General features: G+C 37.3%; 1 protein-coding gene across 1 annotated transcript in view; it reads left to right on the top strand.

Annotated features, from left to right (window-relative positions):
* Nucleotides 1–10,017, top strand: part of LOC126343008 (Hermansky-Pudlak syndrome 1 protein homolog) — a 232,838-nt gene extending 222,821 nt beyond the window's left edge. Inside the window, exon 10 of the mRNA XM_050001904.1 lies at nt 8,108–10,017. Coding sequence (XP_049857861.1) covers nt 8,108–8,285 — 178 coding nt within the window. The 3' untranslated portion in view covers nt 8,286–10,017. The remainder of the gene's footprint in view (nt 1–8,107) is intronic.
* The last annotated feature ends 13,099 nt before the right edge of the window (nt 10,018–23,116 follow it).

Below are 23,116 nucleotides of genomic sequence, written 5' to 3'. Positions count from 1 at the left end.
AATAGTGGAGACAGGTTGCTAGGGAGTAACCGGTGGATTTGGTAGTCTTTGCCGTATGAGCACAAAGGTGACCACGACTCAGAATATGTCCGAGATGCCCAGCCTTATTCCAAAGTAACTGGTATCCCGACTGTCAGGACCACTTACTTGGCCACTCATCGTTGCCCGTGGTTCGTGAACTAGGACATGACTACAGGAACCCACAGAAAAAAACTCTGAAAAAGATCAAGAGGATGATGTACAGTATGGTGCAGGGTGCTTCTGAGTGACTAAAAATAAAAAATTAAGCATATATTAATTGAGTTACAGTCTTTTGAAATTTTAGAAGCCTTTTCTGAAAATTTACATTTTCTGTTGCATTTTTCCCTGAATCTCAGAAACCACTTCAAGTAGAGTATTCAGATTTTCAGGGAGTAATAACGTACATATCCTGAGTCTACTGAACTAAAAGAAGAACATAATGTTATGTATAATTAAAATTATTTAGGATAACATACAAAAAAGTACTCAAGATTTTAACCGTGTAGTTAAAAAATTGTATTTCTGAAAGCAGTGGCTGAAATGCAATTATTGTTGTTCAGTAAACTCAAAACATAAAGTTTAATGTCCTGTAAAATTTTCATGTGAATGGCTGCAGTGGTTCCTGAAATACAGGGAAGACAAGTCACTAAATGTAACATTGTTGGGATAGGATGTTATCCTGTGTCTAACTAGACATCTAAAAGTGAAAGGTTTCATCAATAGAAATTATTACTCATGGACAGAGGGTAGGTGAAACCAGTATTCCTAACAGAAAAGTAAGAAAGGAAGAAGAATGAATGTGTGTAGGTCGAAGGAAGAAAGGAGGTACCCCGAAGACAGATACCCACACCAATCCCCACCCCATTAAGGACTTTTCCTGAACATCCCCTACATAACAACTTCTTTTCAGCTACATTGTACAGTCCTCCGAAAAGTGATCCTAAACACGCCCCTATAACAAGCCAGAGGAGATTAGAGTTTATTCACATCAGTCATTATCAGTAAGTTGTATCAGCTTCATCTGGCTCTATATGTCACCATCCATTAATCACCTCACCTTTGAGCATATGTGCATGTAATAATGTACACAATGCTTTGAAGTATCTTATCTCAATCACAAATATTGCTACACTGTAATAGTGCATCTACCACATCCCAAATGATATCCTAACCAACCTCCCCTAAAAAATTTATCTATGAACACCTAACTATTTATCAGTAAAGGATAGGAAAAGGTAGAAAATCTCTGATATAAAAGATGTAAATTCAATAAATGTTTTTACTTGTAGGGTAATTCCCTCCCCAGAAATGTTGTGTATAACATTAGTAAAAACTTTATCTCTTCTATTGGGTTTTCCAAATTTTTTGATCTCTTCATACACCACTAAATATAATTTTTATAACTATTCCATGAACTATCATAGTGTATTGGGCCCTACAGTTCTAATGTCAGTTTTTCTCATGTGCTGTCCAGACAGTATTTCTTTCTAAACTTTCTTGAATGCCTTCTCATGATTTAACATCTTGAGCAGTGCCCATTCAGCTGATTTCCCTACTTGGTAACTTTTGGTAAAATATATCTTTTTATGTCTTCTCACTTCTTGGTTAATGATCTACACAACACACTGAGAAAATAAACAAGACTAACTCCCTCAGGTTGGTATTTTGGAAACTGCTGATACATTCATTCTTGTCTCCAAATGTATTTCTTCTACTAGTTCAGTAGTGAGGCTATTGTTCTCTGTGACAGATCTTATGATAATTTAATCCCCCCCCCCCTCACGGTGTTTGAACTGAGTGGGATTTTCTTCCATCTCTGCTGAAGAATTAGGTGTAAGACTAGCATACACTAGTTTTTCAATTTCTTTTCTTCAAGAAAACCTTTCAGCTGTGCCTCCAAACTAGTCAAAACATTTATGTTATTGGTTACATTAATTATTTATTTACCCTGTTCTAACACCTCTATTTGATCTCACATTTCTGCGGTATGGCTGTTCATCTGTTCTAATTCCTTTTTAGGTACCAATCCTGTTTGTTTTATTTGTTCATTTAATTCTTTAAATTTGTCCTATACCTCAAGTCTAACTAAGGCACAACATTCTTCAATGTATTTATGTAAATCTTTAGGCAATTCAGCTATTGTGGCCTCTACACTGGCAAAATCGCCTTCTTATAATTTGATAGTTCTTGTCTGATAGCATCAGGACTACCTGATAGGCCATCGACTCAATTCTTTAATTCTTTGCCCCAAGTGTTGATAATATCAGGCCGGCCGGAGTGTCCGAGCAGTTCTAGGCGCTGCAGTCCGGAACCGTGCGACCGCTATGGTCGCAGGTTTGAATCCTGCCTCGAGCATAGCTGTGTGTGTTGTCCTTATGTTAGTTAGGTTTAATTAGTTCTACGTTCTAGGGGACAGATGATAGCAGAAGTTAAGTCCCATAGTGCTCAGAGCTATTTGAACCATTTGATAATATCATCTAAGTTTAGTGGTATGCAATTCTGTTTCTATCTTAATCATTTACATCAGTTTGAGCAGAATTTAAATTTGTTTCAGCAGAAGTGATCTTACTATTTAAATCCATCCGAACAGCTTTTATCTGTGCAATTAGATTTTCTTGCACTATCATAAACCACTCTGACATTACATCTTTGCTCCTAGTGCATACTAACATGCAAACCTCAATACACTAGCTTCAACCACTCGTGCTCAATTTATTCCTACTTCACTGTTTTCTCTTTCACAATAGCACATTCCAATGAGTTGCCGGTGAAAAGCTTGTCTGTTGAGAAAGAAGCCTTAGGGTGGTGGAATGCAGGCTGTGACCGACACTGGGATTTATTGTGCCACCATAAACCGACGATTGGTGTGATGGTTTATAGCAGTGAGATGACAGCTACTTACTGCTGCCACAGGCATCATTCTTCCAACTTGTGGAATAATTATATCTTTCGCATCTTGACTGGGGTTAACCCACTCAATAATTGTTTCCCAGATATTTATAAATCTTCTTACTGTACTTTTTATTTTGTTGTGGACCATTTATTGCTTAGTTATCAGGGTACTTGTTGACTTTTGTTTTCCTTGACAGTACCCTTATCTCGATGTTATTTTAATGGAATTCTCCATTTTTTGCTACAAAACTTTCTTGGCACCACTTCTTCTAGTTTTCATGGCATCACGATCACCAGATGCGTTGTTCTCCTTGCAACATAGAATGTTACTTCTCAGTTATGGTAGCCTTCTGATGATTTCTTGGTGTCATGGACTTGCTAATCAAGGCCACTGGCTACAATGTACAGCTATTCTCTGATGCAGTTGGTGCGAAGATTGTAAATATGTCAAGCAGCTACAAAATTATAGCTCAACATTCTCTCATGAAACCATTGTATTTTAAATTGTCTTGGACAGTCTTACAATACACTGTATCAGATTTCAAATTTCCAAATCATTACATCAGGACAGATCTAAATACATCTGTCTTGGCTTATGACCAAAGTTTAACAAAGTAAAATGAACAAATCATTTTTCAGTCCCCTTTTGTTTTTATGACTATTTATGGCCCATCTTCCCTGAGAACTCCAAAACATCTCCAAGTAGTGATGGCATGGCACAATTAAATGTCCACTCGGCAAATAAATGTGCTAGGGTGCCCTGTAGACATTCTATACATGTCGTTTCATGGGTCTAACCTATAAATTATAACAACCTCAAACAGTAAACAGTGGGATGCTCCACCAACTACTGAGCTTCTTACACTTTCACATGACTGTTTTTTTTTTCTAAAATTGAGAAATAGGTGGAATATATACCTCTGGACATGTTACAGCTTACGTCTTAACTGAAAATAATGTAGGTGGTGTGGGATTTTCTGGCTCCTGGGACAAGTAAGGTGTTACAATCATTCTTGGGATAGGGCAATCACTACAGAAAACTCATGAATGCCTTTTTGGATGTTGCATGGCCACTTACTAAAAAAAAAGGATGTAAAATTTCAGTGAGCAACAGAGTGTAAAGTCGCATTTGAGAAGCTAAAAGAAGTTCTGACGTCAAGTCCAGAGTTGATCTTTCTCGCTTAGGAGGAGTAGTTTGCACAATCATGTGACGCTTCCAACCAGGCATTGGTATGTGTTTTGAGTCATGTAATATATGGTGAGGAACATCCTTTAGCTTACACCACTTAGTAAATGAACAAAGCCAAGAGTAATTACTTCATAACAGAGAAGATGATGAGCCTGATATAAGAAGATATAAATTTTTAATGTTATCTGTGCAGTAAAAAATTGGTGGTAGTGAGCGATCACGTAGCACTGAAGTGGTTGGTACCATTAAGGATCCTTCATGCAGACTCACAAGGTGGGTGTTGAGGGTGAATGAATGAGGGAGGTAGTCCACAAAACCAGGCAGGAAGTATGGAAATGCAAATGAATTGAGCAGGAAGGTTACCGTAGTATGGTCACTGGGTCACAGCCTTGCAGAGAGACAGGAAGCACAGGCTGTTGATGCAGACTGCAAACTGTTTACTTCACAGCTGCAGTATGTTGTACATAATGGATTGCTATAAAGGTCAAGGAGACTGGGACAAGTGTAGTAGTAACTGCTAACTTGAGGGAAGTGGTATTGTAGAAAACACATAATCACATACTGTCAGGGCATGAGGCTGTCATAGGGTGACAGGTTGAGGAGTGACAGACTGTTACTAGTGGAGGACAAGCAAAAGAGACATAGACAAGTGCATGAAAAGTTGAACACCATATACACAGCGCGTGGAACTGAGCCATCAATGAGCACCACTACAGAGGCTACTAGAGGCAATCAAACGTTTTGAGATGATAGGAATGGATATTTTAGGAACTTTTAGCCACATGACAGCAGAAAACCTTACGTTGTGACTATTATTTATTAGAACTATTGATATTTTTAAAAATATCGGGAGTCCGATATATCGACAAAAAGTGTTGATACATGGGTGGAAAAAATATCAGCATACCAACCTATAAAAATATTAGCTGCACTTTGTAAATATATTACTGGTTTTAGAGCTGTATATTTAAGTATTAATTTATTATTAGATATTCTGTAAATCAACAAGATAGCAACCTGCCTATCTTCCTTAGAGCAAGAATTGAAAGGAAAACGATGCACATTCATGCTTGGCAATAACCATTTTGATGGTAATTGCATTTAAGTGGCACAATAAAATGTGTCTGATGGGTCCATGGTTCAGTCTCATTACATATCAGATTTGTCCAGAACACTTCCTGTCAACGTCCCTGTTGTTTTCATTTCTGCAAACTTCAGCAACCTAGCAGTTGTAAATGGTGAAGCTAAATGTTGCAGTTTCTGTTGGTAGCACCAATTACATCCCCTCACACATCTCCACCCATGGCAGCTACCATTCTTGTCCTTTAGATTTTTGTTCATCGTTTTCAGCAACTGTTTTTGAAGAATGTCGGTGTGAAGAAATAGCACACTAGTTGCATTAAAAATTGTTTTTTTAACACAACAAGAAAGTATTCATATATCGATATTTCATCAACAGCCATTTCTTACTCCTTGTAGTATTGATCACCATTTCAAATCAACAGGTGACTTTGGTGGTGCTGGCCTTGGTGAATAACTGATTGCCAAAGTTTTAGTACCTTTGAAACAATAATCACAGATCAAGGCATTAACTTCATGTCATAACAACAGTCCCAAAGTGCATACCAGCAGTGGAATTTCTCTGTTTGAGGTGGTGTGTTGAAAGAAGATAGTCAAACCAAAGATCAGGAGGAATGGAGAGCCAGTATGGAATTTTGCAAAGAGGTTAAAGGAAGTATGGAAACATATAAAGAGTGGAAACACCAAACCATCAGGAAGAGGTAATGAAAGGTGTGGGGAAATTGCCAGAGATACTGTAGGGCAGTGGGTGATGCTATTAAGTCCATGTATGCCAAAAGTTAAGACCAAGAAGTTTATAATATGGTTCCAGGAGCCATGCCACATGATCAAGATGTCACTGGTAAATGTCAAGCTGCAATTGCCAACTGAAATGACTAGTTTGGGCTGGATGCCTACAAACATTTCAAGGTGCTCTGGATTCGTTGCCATAAGCATCACAACCAACCACTAAGAAAAGAGCAAGGGAAGATCAGGAGAATGAAAACCAAAAGGATCGTGCAATGTCTATACATGAGGTACCGTATAGGTTAAGATCTCAGAAGTAAGAAAGAAGGATGTGGAGTACAATTAAATTTTGTTTACCATAAGAAAAGTGTAAGATTATTTGGGATTGTAATGTTAGTTAAGGAATTATTATGGGAGAGGTGGGAGGACAGCATAATTACTGCACTGTGTGATTTCATAGCTAGACTATGGGAGGAAATTGTAATTATTGTAGTTTTATTTCAGAAGAATAGTCACCTATAAAGGTGTTTTTAAAATGAGGAATTGTGTTGTGGGACATTTGGTGTTTTGAAAGGGACAGGCTTCTTTTTCCCATGTTGTTGCACTCAAGAGCAGTACCTGACTGGCCTACAAAAGATTCAGAGCGAACTACCTCTGGAACTGGGACTCATTGCAAGCAAGCAAGCAGAATCTGCTGCTATACATTCATGTAGTGCCAGTGCAAAATAACTACATATGAAGCGCAACTCTGCATGGTTGTATGGTTCCCAGTTGCAGATGACCATGCATGAAGTGTTTTACCATCAGCCCTTACACGTTGAAGTGGGATGCCCTAGAGGGCACTAATGTTAATATCAGAAAATGGGGAAAGACAAATGGTAATTTAAGTGGAAGAATTCAGTAACTGTCAGAGGGAACAAGTAGCCATATGCCCAATCCATGTTGTTGAGGCTGGCAAGCACACATGAAGTTTAGTTATTCTATGACACAACAGGAAGGCAAGGTGAGCAAAACAACAGTAGGCTATTTGCTACATCTTTTGGCTGCTGTCTTGTAGTTGGAAACAGTGTCTCAGCACAACAAATAGGCACCAAACCTGTATAAGTACACATCATGTTTAGCCAAAGGCATCTTAGTCTGGCAGCACCTTCTAGGAGGGCAGTTGAGTTCCACCACTGATTATCTTACTGCTAGTTCTAAGTCAACTCCCATGGATTTGCTGCCTTCCAGCTGGTGGACCATCTTCAGGTTCACTACAGCTCCAGGCAGCCTTCTGCGCTGAAGGGCTAATGCTGTAATTATCCACTTACAAGGGCAGACACCACCACTGTGGGACTGTCTTCTACTCCAAGAATCTCAACAGGCTTCTGCATTTGTTGGCACACTTTGCTCTTAGCTGCAGACTCCTACCAAGGTGGCACACGTGCTGCTGCAGACATTGTGTGTCAGCATTCCTGCCCCACTGCTTATGTCAAGCTGGCCACTTGCAAACTATTACATCAGAGACTGCTGATGTCTCTGCTCTCAGCACACGCCAAGAGGCATACCACTGTGGAATGACATTCAGAGTGTTGTGGCTTGCTAACCAATAAAATGTGTGACTGTTAATGTTGTCTTGAGCCACCATTGGTCAACATCCTGAGCCTATCTGAACTCAACTCTGCCACTGTAGTAAGGATGGAGGCATGGTCGCCAGAGGGAAGCCAAAGATATTCTCTCTATATCTTTGGCTTGCCTCTGACAACCATGCCTCCATCCTTACTACCCTCTCTGTTTACCTTTCCCTGTTGCTTCATAACCTGGGATGTGAGTAACTGAATCCACTTTCCCTTCTTCCCTTTTTTCCCCCTCTCTCCTCCCTGGTGAAGGAACAAAGTTCCAAAAGCTAAAAATGTAAATTTTCTGTTCTGTTTTGTGTATCTGTCGGCTGCACTGAGCTGAGGTGAGTACTGGCCAGCCCCTCTATCTCTTTGTTAGTATTTGTTTCACATCTTTATATGCGATTTTACATTAATCATTTAAAACAGATATTACATAACTCTAAAATCACATTTTAAGAAAACTGTTACTTGCAAAATGCTGTCGTATTATATGTACACAAATACAAAATATTTGCTACTTTATCATAAGCCAACTGCCTCAATAAAGATGACCTATTTTAATGTTTCTGTTTCTTACTGTTTGTTTCTCTTTTTCAAGGAACCTCATGGAACTCTCTTTCCCTAAGACATCGCCCAGTAAGATACGATGTTTTGAACTATATTGCATTCATCTTGGTCTTGCGACATCATCATGTGTGTTGGAACATTCCCGTCGACTAGCAGCTACCATCTGGGAGGTTACAGGTTTACCCAACAATCCGCTGGACATCCTTTGAGATATGTCTGTAACTGTAACTGTAGAAATGACAGAATTCTCAAAAATGTGCTCAGTAAGGCAGTTCAAGAAGCTGAAACAGCATTTCTTTAACTGAATGATCATTATTCAAATAACACGAAGGTAGTGCAAAACATAGCTTGTGTTGTGAGATGAAATGCCAGTCTACTGTTTAGAATACTGCTGCTCATAACAAGTGCGTACAACTGTTTTACATGGACAGCATATTTTACACAGTGGCTGGCAAATGAGTAAAGCATCTGCTGTCTTAAGTAAAGAGGAAACTACTGTCTTAAGTAAAGAGGAAACTAAGCAAGTATTAATATAATAAAATTAAATGACTGAAGAAAAACTGTGAATAATAATTCATGTCTCCAAGTGAGTGCTTTCCTTTCTACAGCTAAAGAATTGTGTTATGTGACATTATCTTGTACAAGTCTAGTATTTGACAGTATGTCACCTTTGGAATCCATTTTTTGCCATAATTTTGTTTTTAAGTTGATGTAACATATGCATTCCAGTACACTATCTGTATCTAGATAATCAGGCTGCTGTTAGAGCTTTGTAGATGAAAAAAAAACATTAACAGTTAACAGTGTCCACCCTTTGGCACAAGAATCATTCCTCCAGATCCAGTATGGGTAAAATATTGTTTGTTATTAGAGGTATGGAGACTCACCAATACCACACTTGGTTTAATAGATAAGCAGTCTCACTCTTCTCATTGTCGGTAATTAATAAAATGGCTTTCTGTTTGCTATAGACTTTAAAAGAGTGTAAAAAGAAGTATCTTGACGAATCCTGTAGAAGTGGAATTAAATATTTGACTTTGGAAGGGAAATTCAAGAAAACTGAAAGAGTAACTGTTACATTGCTCATCTGTCTAGGATCTGTAGGAATCGTAGTGAGCAAAGATATTAACAACTCTGGATGAGAACTGGACTGTTTTGTTCATAGTTAGAGAAGTCTAACAAAGGACAGTATTGTGGAAGATACTACATACATCTGAACAAAAGTTTGTGACTGGAATATGAAGGAGAAGGTAACAGGTAACTGTAGCAGTCACACATGATTGATTATAAAATTTAGAAATGTGTGTGTGCATGCCTCATTTTACTAACATGTGTAATGCAAAAATATTAGATAACATTGGGTGTTTGCTAATAATTTGGTATTTTAAACTATCACACAATTATAGTGAGTGGTCCTCATGCCATAAGTACAAATGTGAAACAGCAAACTTCCTCCACACCACAATTATTGAAGGATTGCATATCATTTTTTAGTGTAATAATAAGAGAACTTACTTTACCTTTTCTTCTGTTTCACAAGAGGTCACCATTCTTGATATTTATGCAGCAGCAATTTGAATGAATAAATGACTGAGTGCATACTTGCAGTCTGCTGGACTTGATTAGCCTTGATTGTAAAGAGTGTCTGTCCTATGATAACATAAGTAACATGTTTTGGATGTACTGTGGTAGATTAATCATATTTTGTGACTGTATACAGACACACAATGACATTGTAGGACATAATGCCATTCCTAATATCTTAAAAACTCACACAAATCTTTTAACCATTATTTTATACAGCCATTCCATAGTTCATGGGCATTATTGTCTGCCTTGTTTTGTTATGTAAAATCTAGTTCGTTACAGTTTTGTAATTTTAAAGTTCTCTTTTCTGCATTTTTAAATAAAATAAATTGTACTGCATTGTGTTTCTTAATAGCAGTTTAGTATGGATACCATGAAATGTTTAGAAAGTGAAGATCAAGAACTTAACAAAAATTAAGCTTAATGTAGATGGAGCATGCTGTACAAGAATAAAAGAGCAAAGTAGAAGACATGCACTACTAAAATTTTGCTAGAGGGAGTAAAGAGTGTCGATTAGTGTGCAACCACTGACCAACAGAAGTAGAGCATAAAGCATTTGTTACATTTTTAAATTCTGTTTTGTTGAAGAATGGCAATGTATATTTCGTGATATTTTAAAAACTCAGTACCCTCACTTGCTGCTGAGATTTTCACATTTAAATCTGGTAAATCAATTGAACATAATCATAAAAATGAGCCAAATTCAGGTCACCATTACATAATAAAATGTCACACACGAGTGGTGTGGGAAATACAGATAATTAATTGAGATCTGAACATTATGGTATAACTTGAAGACATAATTGAGGTCTAGAAGATGAGCAACACTTAGCTGCAGATGTCACCAAAATTACACTGTTGAGACATTGTGACTCCACTTTTCCTCTGCAATTATCTACAAGATGTTACTGTAGAAGTCGGTGTTACTGTGGAAGTCAATCTCAGCATGACAGAGTTTATTGGATCCTTTGTTAACTCACTTGAACCTAAATTCGGGGTACCCTTCCGGGACTTGCTACATTCAAAGCAACACTTAGCTTTTTCATTCTCCAGTCTCTCTATACATGTCCTCACAAAGCAGTGAGAACAGTGGAGCTTTTGCAAAAAAAAACAAACAACAAAAAAAACACTATTCGTACCCCTCATTACTTTTAATTGTACTGGCAGTGTACGAAAACACATTAGTGTGAAACACTTAAAACCTACAATGTGGATATGATGGCTTCAAAAAATGAAATAATATGGTACAATTTATTTTTTGTGAAAGTGCTTTGAAACGCTGTAGTATGCTTTAAGTTCATTTTATGGAGAACAACTAGCATTTGAAAATTGTCTTGCTTAATGTTAAATGGTCTCAATCTTGAGGAATCCTAACAGATACATTCACATATGTCCCATATTGATTTCTGTGGTTACTCCACACAATGTTGCTTTCTATTAGAGCTGACAGCTCTAAGCAAATGCCGCTGCTCTCGCTCATCAAGCAAATGCCATCTGCCATTATGTTGTCTGTGGTGAGAGGTAATGCCTGAAATTTGCTATTGTCAGCAAACTCTTCACACTGTGGCTCTTGGAATATGGAATTCCCTAATGTTTTCCAACGTGGAATGTCTCCTGCGTCTAGATCCAACTAGCATTCTGCATACAAAGTTTATTAAATCCTGTTGTGCAGATGATCAAGTTGGAAACGTATTCACTTGACTCAGCTGAGTACAAATGACAGCTCTGCCAATGCACTGCCCTTTTATACCTTGTGTACGTGGTACTACCGCCCTCTGTGTAAGTGCATATTGCTAAGCAATGACTTCTGTCACCTCAGTGTAATGGTAAACATTGCCATCCATATATCAGGGACAGTACACCCATATACAAAACCATATTTTCCAATACATACACTCCCTTGTAACAGCAAAATACTGAACAAAATACTTCCATTCTTGTATTGGAAATTAAAGTACACCTGTAAACATAAGCTATATTTTCCAATGCACATATATGCCATCAACTGCAAAGTCTATACTGTGGCAGTGAGATGCTGCATAAACAGAGAACTTGGATGGCCTGAGAGGTGAGGAACAGAGCGGGGGATCAAGCCCCACCTCTCCCATGCAGGTCTGGCAACCTATATCCATGTTCTGTCCTCCTGTGAAAGCAGAACTTAAGAAATACTCATAAGGAATGTGCAGTCCCTCCGGGTGTTGTGAAGGCCATACTCAAACCCCACCATGGACCCCATTTAGTCTCTTCATTCATTCCAAACTAAGAAAAGAAACCCATGCTCAATGCACAACACAAAGCAAAGCAGAGTATACAAAACATTCGCTAATGGCTACAGATTAATTGTTTGCTGATGTTGGCAGTATCTTATATATGTAGTTTAGTCCTAACCACAGACCAAAACACTCTCGACCTAAAACTGCCATGGTATAGTGTCTGCATATAACACCCTCTGATACAAATAACACCCCTTTCCTGACATGCCACACAACAAAAGCAAATTATGCCTCAAAACAAAAATTTTTGAGAGTACATTCACTTTATGTTCAGCTGGAAAACAGAAAAATGGATACCACTGAGAAAAAAGTGAAAAACTGTGAAATACAAAATAACAAACATGTGTTTACTTACTTCTAAAATAGATTAAACTTTCAGTTGTTGTGACTGATGGCAAACTCATCGACCTCTCCTTGCAAGTCAGTGGTCTTTGTCGCAGTGCTTTCTATAGCAAAAGAGAAGAAGAAACTGCTAACACAAAGCCAAAGCAAATATACACAAAATTAGAAATAAAGATCGTTTAATGGATAACCATATGGACCTGGCCAATTGTGTAAGCAACTACTTGAGTAATGAGTAAGATGTCTACAGGTCTACATGAAATTCCAATGTGTCTACCAAAAGACTGCATTAGCAGCATACCAGTCTTATTGTCTTCCTTTTCAAAAGTAATAGAAACTATTATGAGAAACAGATTTACGGTTTATTTAAATAAATACCAACTTCGGTGCAAAGAACTATTCGGCTTCAAGTCTGGAAAGGGATCAGACACTGCTACAGTAAAATTTACAAAAGTAGTTTTAAAGTTCTTAGACAAAGGGGAACATGTAACAGGCATTTTCCTAGAGCTCAGTACAGCATTTGACACAGTTGGTCATGAAATACTTTCTGCTAAACTTGAAGCACTACGAATGAGAGAGATAGTAAAGAGATTCTTTAGGTCTTACCTAACAGACAAAGTGCAGAGGGCAGAGAAATCCCAAATTTCAAGTGGCTCTAATTATATGGGGAAACATCTTCCAGACCCTGAATATTTGAACATTGGAGTTCCACAAGGGAGCGCATTAGACGAAATACTGTTTCTCATGTACATTACTGACTTCACACTGTGGGCCATACAAGGAGAAACTGTTATTTGCTGATGACAGAAATATTATAATTATAGATGGGACACCAAGAATGTTAGAAGTAAAAGTTGAAAAGGAACTTATGGCAATTTGAAACTGGTCAAATAACAATAAAGTAACTCGTAATGAAAAAAAGACTAATAATATGAGCTTGTTCTGACACCAAATTTGAGGTATGCATGCTATGTCTTAAAATACTGACCACTGTGAAATAGCTCATGCCTAAAAGCAACATACTATGCGCACATCCATTCTAACATCAGTTTTGGCATAATATTCTGGGGTGCAAATGTTCAGAATGTGTTCAAACTGCAAAAAATGAGCCATCAGAATAATGAGCATGAGTCTCAAAATGGCTCACTGCTTTGAGCTTTCAGAAAATTAGGTATTCTGACAGTTCCAAGTGAAAATATATATTAGAAACTGCAGTTAGAAACTGAGCAATATGCAGCAAACAGCTCCACACATCATCATCAAATCAGGTACAGTAATTTCTTGTAGTTGGATGGAATGAATCAAGACCCAAACCGCTATATTTTACAAAGGAAGATATACACTGATAAGCCAACACATCATGACCACTGCCCACCATGGCATTGGATGCTGCCTATGGGTGTTGCGTTCACATGACACAGTAACGAAAGTATGTAAGCAGAGCAGACACAGATGGGAGAACACCCCAGTGAAGGTACGGACTACAAATGAGGACTCCATTGAGATAAGTGACACTGACAAAGGGCGGGTTATCATTACACAAAGCATGTGAATCAGTACTTTGAAAATAGTGACGCTGTTGGAATGTTCATGTGCTACTTTTGCAAGTATCTGCAGAAAGGAGTAGAAGGACAGTGAGGTTAAACTAGGCACTAAACAGTTGGATGTTCATGACACTTCACAGAAAGTGGGGTTTGGAGACTTGTCTACTCTGCAAAGTAGAATAGATGCTGTGGCCGAGCTCTGCAGCAGACCAGCCCTGTGTGTTCACATGTCGATCCAACGACATTGTCAGTTATGATTGCAGTGGGCATGGGACCATTGGGATTTGACCATCAATCAATGGAAATGTGTTGGTTCTTTGGGTTAATCACTTTTTTGCTACACTAGTTTGATAGTCATCTCAACGAACACTGTCATCGAGGTGAACGACGATTCTAAATGTGCAACACACTGCACACACAGGCTGATGGAAGCAGTATTATGCTATGGGAGACATTCTCCTGCACTTGCATGAGTCTTGTGATAGTAATTGAAGACACGCTGACAGCTGTGAACCACCTGCATCTCTTCATGCTTGATGTCGTCCCCAACAGCGATGTCATCTTCCAGCAGTATAATTGCCCATTTCTCTGTGCCAGAACCATGCTGCATTGGTTTTAGGAGCATTATAATGAACTCAAGTTGATGTCTCAGCTAAAAAATTTGTCTGCTGTAAATACTACAGAACCCACTATTGGGGACCATCACCACATGCGTAAATCAGCAGCCTGTTATTTATGTGAATTATATAATCTGTGCATAGACATCTAAAGCCACATACCTTCACAAACCTACCAACAAACTGTCTGATCCCTGATATGAAGAAAGAATGCTGTATTTTGTTCCAAAGATGGACAAATAGTCTATTAAACAGGTGATCCGAATGTTTTGGCTCATCAGTGTATAATAAACTAGCAAAAAAGGTCAATAACATAAAGGAATTCTATAAATTTAAAACATATCTTTATGATATTTACCAAATAATAGTTTTTACTCCATTAAAGAGTTCATACAACTTAAAATTATTGCATGTAAATAGGCAGGCCGACCAATAACAAAGTAGACAAAGAGGATGGAATTTGCTTGTACGCAACATTGCAGTAATTTACTCAATGCAATACAGTACCAGAGTATATTGTTGGAGGTTTCTTACGATTCATTTCTCTTGTTTGAAGCAGGGTCCTTTGCGTTTGTAATGTAGTGATAAATTGTGTATATTTGAATTATGAATTTCTTATGTATATCTCTGTGTGTATAATGATAACATCCATAAAAAGGAATCTGTGTAAGAATGAATGAATGAATGAATGAATAAACTGAGGTGTTCATCAGACATTAAATAAGGGTTTACAGGTTGCATACACAAAGATGTTTTTTCACTGACTTATACTGCAACATGACAATTTGTACGAATCATGTAATGGAAGTTTTATATTGCTCTAACAACATGAGAAATGTGAGTAAATTGTCAGTCTTTACTCTGATTTGCTCTTCATGTGTAATGATGAGTTTTTTTAATGTATAAATTTCTGTCTCAGTATTATTTATAAAATATTCACTTTTTGGTTTTAGAGAAGTGATTCCTGTAATTGCTTCAGAGTTTGAAATAAAACATCTCTCCAAGTTATGCCTCCATTGTATGTAAAACTTTATCAAATACTAAAGGTCTGAAATTAGTTGGTTGTGCATGTTTCAGGCTGTCTTTGTTCGGAAAATCACAAACATATTCCCCGAGATAATTTGGCGACTTCTAAATCTAGCAAGAGGAATCTGTGGGAACATCAACACCTACTCACATTAAGCAAAAGTGTAAGGCTGGTCAAACCAGTACATCTACATCTACGCCATATTCCGCAAGCCGCCTAATGGTGTATGGCAGAGGGTACTTTCAGTACCACTATCTGATCACTCCAAACCCATTCCACTCATGAATAGTGCATGGGAAGAATGATTGTCGGTAAGCCTCTGTATTGGCCCTAATTCTCAAATTTTCTCCTTGTGGTCAATATGCGAGACATATATGGGGGAAGTAATATGTTGTCTGACTACTCTGAAAAGTGCTGTCCCAAAATTTCCGTAGTATATCTCTCCATGGTGCACAACACCTCTCTTGTAATGTCTGCCAGTGGTGTTTGTTTAGCATATCCGTAATGCTCTCTCGCCAGCTGAACGATCCCGTAACGAAACACTCCACTCCTTGTTGGATCTTCTCTATCAGTCGTACCTGATAGCGATCCCAGATGTATGAACAATACTAAGGAATCGTGTGAACAAGCGCCTTATAAGCCACTTCTTTCATGGATAAGTTACATTTCCTTAAGACTCTTCCGACGAATCTGAGTCTGGTGTCTGCTTTTCCCACTTTCTGTTTTACACAGTCACTGCTTTTCCCACTTTCTGTTTTACATTGTCATTCCCCTTAAAGTTGCTCTGGTTAGTCACACCTAGATATTTTATGGCACAGGCTGTCTCCAGCTGTTTGTCATCAATAGTGTATCACTTCAATAGCGGATATCTTTTCCTATGTATGCGCAATATATTACAGTTATTTACATTGAGGGTCAATTGCCAGAGCTAGAACATTCATCAATTCTCTGCAGGTCATTCTGCAAATTCTTACTAGATTCTGCCATTGCTACTTTGGTATAGACAACTGCATCATCTGCGAATAGCCTTAAAGATTGTCCAACGCTTTCTACTGGATCATTTATATATACTGTAAATAGCAGTGGCCCTATCACACTTCCCTGTGGCACTCTGGATATTACCTTTATACCTGTTGATTTAGTTCCATCATGAGTGAGGTGTTGAGTTCTAGTTGCAAGAATGTTTTGAATCCAATTTTAGGTCTGCTCAGATAACCCGTAATCTAAAGTTTTTTTCCTTAAACAGCAATGCGGAACAGTGTCAAATGCCTTACTGAAATCAAGGAACACGGCATCAACATGAGCGCTGTTGTCCACTGCACTGTGGCTCTCATGGAGGAACAGAGTGAGCTGAGTTTCACAGGATCTCTGTTTATGGAATCCATGTGGATTTTTATAGAGGAGATGTTCATTTTCCAAAAACATCATAATTCTTGAGCATAAAACATCAACAATATAGGTGTATAATTGTGTGGATCTGTCTTATGGCGTTACATAAAAACAGGAATGACCTGTGCTTTTTTCCAATCGTTAGATACCTTTCATTGCTCAAGTGATCTACAAGAAATAACTGCTAGAAGGAAGCAAGTTCTTTCACATAATCTTTATACAATCTTATAAGTATCACATCTGGTTCTGAAGCCTTTCCACTACAAAGCGATTATAGCTGCTTTTCAATTCTGCGATCAGTTATCACAGTATCTGCCATTTCGATGCTCGTACAATTGAAAGGAGGCACAGTGTTATGATCTTCCATGATGAAACAACTTTGGAAGACTGAATTCAATATTTTGACTTTCTCTCTGTTATCTTCGGTTTTGGTGCCGGTGTGGTCATTGAGAAAATGAATAGATGATTGTGACCCACCTACTGACTTTACATACAACCAAAATCTCTTAGGGTTTTTACTCAGATTGCTTGACAACATCTTACTTTCGAAATCATTGAATGCTTCTACCACTGCTCTCCTTACGCTCATTTTCGGTTCGTTCAACTTTTGTTTGTCAGCTAGGTTTTTACTCCTCTTGAATCTGAGATGAAGTGCTCTTTGTTTGCATAGCACTTTCGTAACATAGCTATTAAATTATGGGGGATCTTTCTCATCTCTTAAAACGTTACTCAAAACATGCTTACCTATGGCATATTGAATGATGCCTTTGAATTTTTTCCATTTGTTCTCCACAACTTCGCCCTCATCACCGAATATTTGATGCTGACTGCTGAGATATTCTGAAATTCGTATCCTGTCACCCTAGCTGATGTGTTGGTACATGATGAAAGACCCCCCAGGATATCGTAAAGTTAGTATCTATTAAGAAAACAAAAAATTGAAGCACCAATAGGCACAGACAAATGAAAGAAAAAACTTCCAATTTTTTTGTACAGGTTGTTTTTTTCTTCTTCTTTTTCAGACACACACACACACACACACACACACACACACACACACACACACACACACACACACACTTATAAGCAGAAGAATGATGAAGATGTGTGATTTTAAATATGAAGTATTACGAGTTCTATGCATCATGTGTGTGCATGAATAATAGTATATTCAACAACGGTATCAGCTATTTTTTATTTATTGAAGTGAAAACTATATAAGGAGGATTTTCTTGATTATGTCAACTGCCAGTGTTCTCAGGGTCCACTGTCTGCGACTACAATTGAAATGTAAGCGAAGTCCGATAGCCAAGAAAATTTCAGATAAGCACAGAACATTTTAATAATGCAATTGTATTATATCCTACAAAAATGTGTTTTCATATGAATATTTTATAACATTTAGCAATAAAATTTGTATTTAATTTTTTATTAACTCAACACACTGAGCAAATACATCTTCCTACCTTTCTTAACATTCCTAGTAGGACCCGTCGTCATAGATGCTCTCACAGCCTTATGATCACTGATACCTTCCTCTGCGTTAACTGATTCGTTAAGTTCAGGTCTGTTTGTTGCCAGAAGATCTAAGATGTTATCCTCATAAGTTGGTTCTTTAACTATCTGCTCAAAGTAATTTTCGGACAAGATATCCAGAACATGCCACATGATTACCTGCCTCTGGCAGCAGTTTTGATGGCATAACACTCCCAATCTATACCTAGCAAATTGAAGTCATCCCCTATTACAACAGCATGATCAGGAAAATTACTAATAATATTCTGCAAGTTTTGTTTGAGGCATACCACAACTACAGATGCTGACCCAGATGGTCTATAGAAGCATCTGGTCACCATTTTTGACCGTTCTTTGATACTCAGTTTGACCCAGGTTAATTCACATTCAGAATCCGTGATAACCTCGCTAGATTTTATCAAATTTTTTTTACTGCAATAAACATGCCGCCACCACAGGTGACTAACCTATCCTTACGATAAACATTCTAGTCTGAACTTAGAATTTTGTTGTCATTGACATCTGGTTTCAACCAGCTTTCTGTTCCCAATACTATTACCTTCATTATGCAATACTAATTCTGGAACCTTTCCTTGGATGCTCCTGCAGTTTACTAAGATCGTATTAGGAGAGCATTTCAGAGAAAGTTTAAGAAATTTTAAATGGGGAGGCGTATATAATGAGCCAAATGCCAATGATAAATGCAACATGTTTCTTGATAAATTTATATCCCTTCTTGAACACTGTTGCCCCCAAAAAATTACTAAATGTTACATCAAACAGTTTTCAAAGAAATTTGGATCACTACATGTATCAAAGTGTCTTCAGAAAGGAAAAGAAATTTGTATGAGGCAGCAAGAATTAGTAAAGACCCAGCAGTAATTTTACACTATAAAAATTATTGTAACATACTGAGTCGTCAGAAAATAAAAAAAATATGTATATTAGATATGAAATTAACAACTTGGGCAATAAAATCAAATCAGTATGGAATGTTGTTAGAAGGGAGACAGGAAAAGTAACCAGTGGGGTAGATTGCATAACTATTAAACAGAATGAGGCCATCTTTACCAACAGTACACAAGTAGCTAATATACTTAATAACCGTTTCTTACATTTAGGTGAAAAAATTGGTGAGAACAGTTCAAAAGAAAAAGCCAAGCAGTACATGGAAGAGCCAGTTTTCAGAAATCCTAGTCAAATTAATTTTCATCTAACAACCTCTTTGCTAAATGATCTGTCGGAGTAGATGATATCTCTAACAAGATATTAAAACAATGTGAAGCAGTTACAGCTGATGTTGTGTGTCACATCTGTAATGTGTCACTAACTCAAGATGTTTCCCCAGATAGGTTAAAATATGCCATTGTCAAGTGTCTCTACAGTAAAGGGACACCACAGAAGTCAATAATTACTGGTCAGTATCTTTGCTCAGAGCATTTTCAAAAATTGTGGAGCAAGTAATGTACTCAAGACTGGTTGGTCATCTCAGCAGTAATGGGATACTTAGCAAATCACAGTTTGGATTTCAAACCTGTTGTTCCACTGGGACAGCAATATACAATTTCACTGCCCACATAATAGTCCTTAAATAGTAAAACGTCACCAACAGGAATATTCTGTGACTTACCAAAGCATTTGATTGTGTGAACCATGACATCATGTGACAGGAATTACAATTAATGGTATCAAGGGAACAGCAAATGAGTGGTTTAAGCTATATTCACAGAACAGGGCAAGGGCAGAGAATACAAAGTTTTTGGGTGTACATATATATGAGAATCTTAATTGGAAAATTCATATTTTGGATCTCCTAAAGCGACTAGGTTCAGCTACTTTTGCAGTCAGAATAATTTCTAATTTTGAGGTTCAGGATATAGAAATCAGCAAGCTAACACACTTTGCATACTTTCACTCTCTAATGTCATACGGAATAATATTTTGGAGTAACTCAACAGTTAGGCAAAAAGTACTCACTGCTCAAAAGAAAGTGGTTAGAATAATATGTGTGGCTCATAGTTGCACATTTTGTAGGCATCTTTTATACAGGTTAGGAATCCTTACAACAGCCTCACAGTATATGTACTGTAATGAAATTTGTTCTCAGCAACATGGACCATTTTAAAAACAACAGTGACATTCATGATTATAATACCAGAAGAAAAAAAGACTTACACTATCCTCTACTTAACCAGTCTTTGGCACAGAAAGTGGTAAAATATGCTGCTGTTAACATTTTTGATAAATTACCAGTTAAAATAAAATGTCTAATAGGCAGCAGTAACAGTTTTAAAAATAAATTTAAATCATATCTCCTTGACAACTACTTCTATACCATGGATGAATTCTTCAATAGGAATAAATAAATCTGTAGGTATAAGATATGTATATTGTGCCATTTAAGTACATGGGGGAGGTAACAAAAATTTTAAGCTTTTTATAATAATAATAGTAATAATAATAACACACACCTTCATTCATGTGTGCATTTCTTATGCACTTGATATGTTCCACATCATAACAGTTACTGAGAGACTGATCAATGGAACACGCGCAACTAACTTACTTTTGCTGCCCCATCTACACTTTCTTACCACACAAGTCTGATTCACTCATTTGATTGAACTGATCTCTTGTTCCTTCCACTGAGTTGATATCAGTATTTGCCCTGAAGGAAATCAGATAGTGACTTGCACTTTTCTAGCAAATGTGAAGAACAAGCATACATGAAAAACAAAAGAAAAATTTAACTTTGCACTATATCCTAATGCTTCTGCACCTCATTCTGAATTTTCTGCCTGAATGTTTATTAGGTTTACTACAGCTTCAGTTGTCTTCTTCACAGCCGGTGAAGCACATTGACAAACACATCTAGTGTCACTTAACTTTCTAATACCATTTTTACAGTCTTCATTTTTATTTGTGTATCAATAAACATTTGGCGGCTTGATCCTTTTATATATTGTACTATGACGGATTTCAACTTATGGTTCGTACAGTGAATCTAGATTGCTTGTGCGCCTTTCCTGCGTAAGGAGCACTCATAACTGCACTTCCATCATGTGTTTGTGCAGTACAGTAAATTAATTCCACAGTTTGCTACTTTTTTAAATGCAGAATAACAAAGAAGCAGCATTCACTTTTTTTTTGCAGGTTGAAAGCCTAGAAACCTCTTGTATATGTTACTATCTAAATATTACCGAATGCCAATTGATAGTTGCCAAGTTTTTGAACAATATTTTGACTTGTCAACCATTGGAGCAAAATACTGGGCTTTTTTTCACTTGCTCCGAAATATTTTCTCAGACGATGTTGGATCATGGTGTTAAGAATTTAAATTTGTAGATCATCATGTATACATATTTCCTCATTAGTTCAATTAAATGTAAAAAAAATTCCCTTATGTGCATTACCTTTTGATTCATTATGACCTCTTTGAGCTTTTCCTTGATGGGTGTGCATCGAGGTTAACTTTTTACATATCAGTATCACACTTTCAGGCACTGTAGTGCAACAAACCGAGAAGAAAATGCATCTTGGATAGGGCTTTAATCTAGATTGCACTGTATGATGTGATTTTGTTACACAACATGAACACAGGACATGTGATCTAGTTAGCCAACTACAGTGAACACAGCAGACATGCTCTATTCAGCCAATGTGCTACTTCGTTGTGCACACACACAGATAAAATATATACACTACAGAAGTAAGTAGAGCTATGCCTTCTGTGTAGGCACATGGTGAAAGACCCCCGGATATGGTAAAGTTCAAATTTATTTTTAAAAAATGTAATGAAGCAGCGGTCGACCATAAACGTCGACAAAGACATTAATTATGAATGCGCAGTAAGGAGCAGACAAATGGGAAAAAAAAAAATCACTAATTTTTTTTCTTTGTACGTGATTTTCTCTCTCTCTCTCTCTCTCTCTCTCTCTCTCTCATGTAGAAGGATGGTTAAGATGTATTGCTCAGAGTATGAAGTGTTATGAATGTTATGTATTATATGTGAGTCTGAATAAGAGAAGACTTAACAACAGTATTAAGTATTTTTATTGTTGTGAAGTGGAGCCAAAAGACTTCATTTTTGATACGCACTGATGTCTTTGAAGTTGGCTGCCTGCATCTACAATTGAAATGTAAGAGAGGAAGACCGAATAGCCTAAATTCGTATATGCAGAACATGTCTAATAATGAAATTGTACTATACTTAATTTTTTCCATTTCTTATTTATTATAACACAATTGGCGACCTGTATACCAGGGCACCGGTGGTGAGTAGTGTTTGTCAGCTATTGCTATAGTAAAATTTCTATGACATTGTTATAAGTCATAAAAACTAGTTTTATGTTTGCATGAATCACAGCAAGGAGCAAGTGAAGCAAAAACAAAAAATGAGGTGCTATTTTGGATAGGAATGAGAATTGATTGCAGGTTATGTACAAATTTTCAGTAGTAAGCTGTTTTAATTGGGGCAGCAGAAGGTAGGACAGCTACGCAAGTTGCTTGCATGGTTACTCTTGGTACCGTCTCTTTTGAAGTAGATAGAAACCTTTTCCTCATTATTCTCTTTCTTGAGTTTTATTTGCAAAAAATTTATAGAAATTTTTTTGTGTGATATGCATTGTCAGTAAAACTAATGAATTGTGACAATAGTTGGCACATCGTAATAGACTTAAAAAAATCTTTGACATCACATAAATTACAATTGTCAGGTATAATAATTAGCATATGGAATTTAGTGTG

The sequence above is a fragment of the Schistocerca gregaria genome, chromosome 1, assembly GCF_023897955.1.
Source record: "Schistocerca gregaria isolate iqSchGreg1 chromosome 1, iqSchGreg1.2, whole genome shotgun sequence".
NCBI classification, from domain to species: Eukaryota; Metazoa; Arthropoda; class Insecta; order Orthoptera; family Acrididae; genus Schistocerca; species Schistocerca gregaria.
The sequence above is the reverse complement of the archived record's forward strand: the minus strand, read 5'-3'. Positions and strand labels throughout refer to the sequence as shown.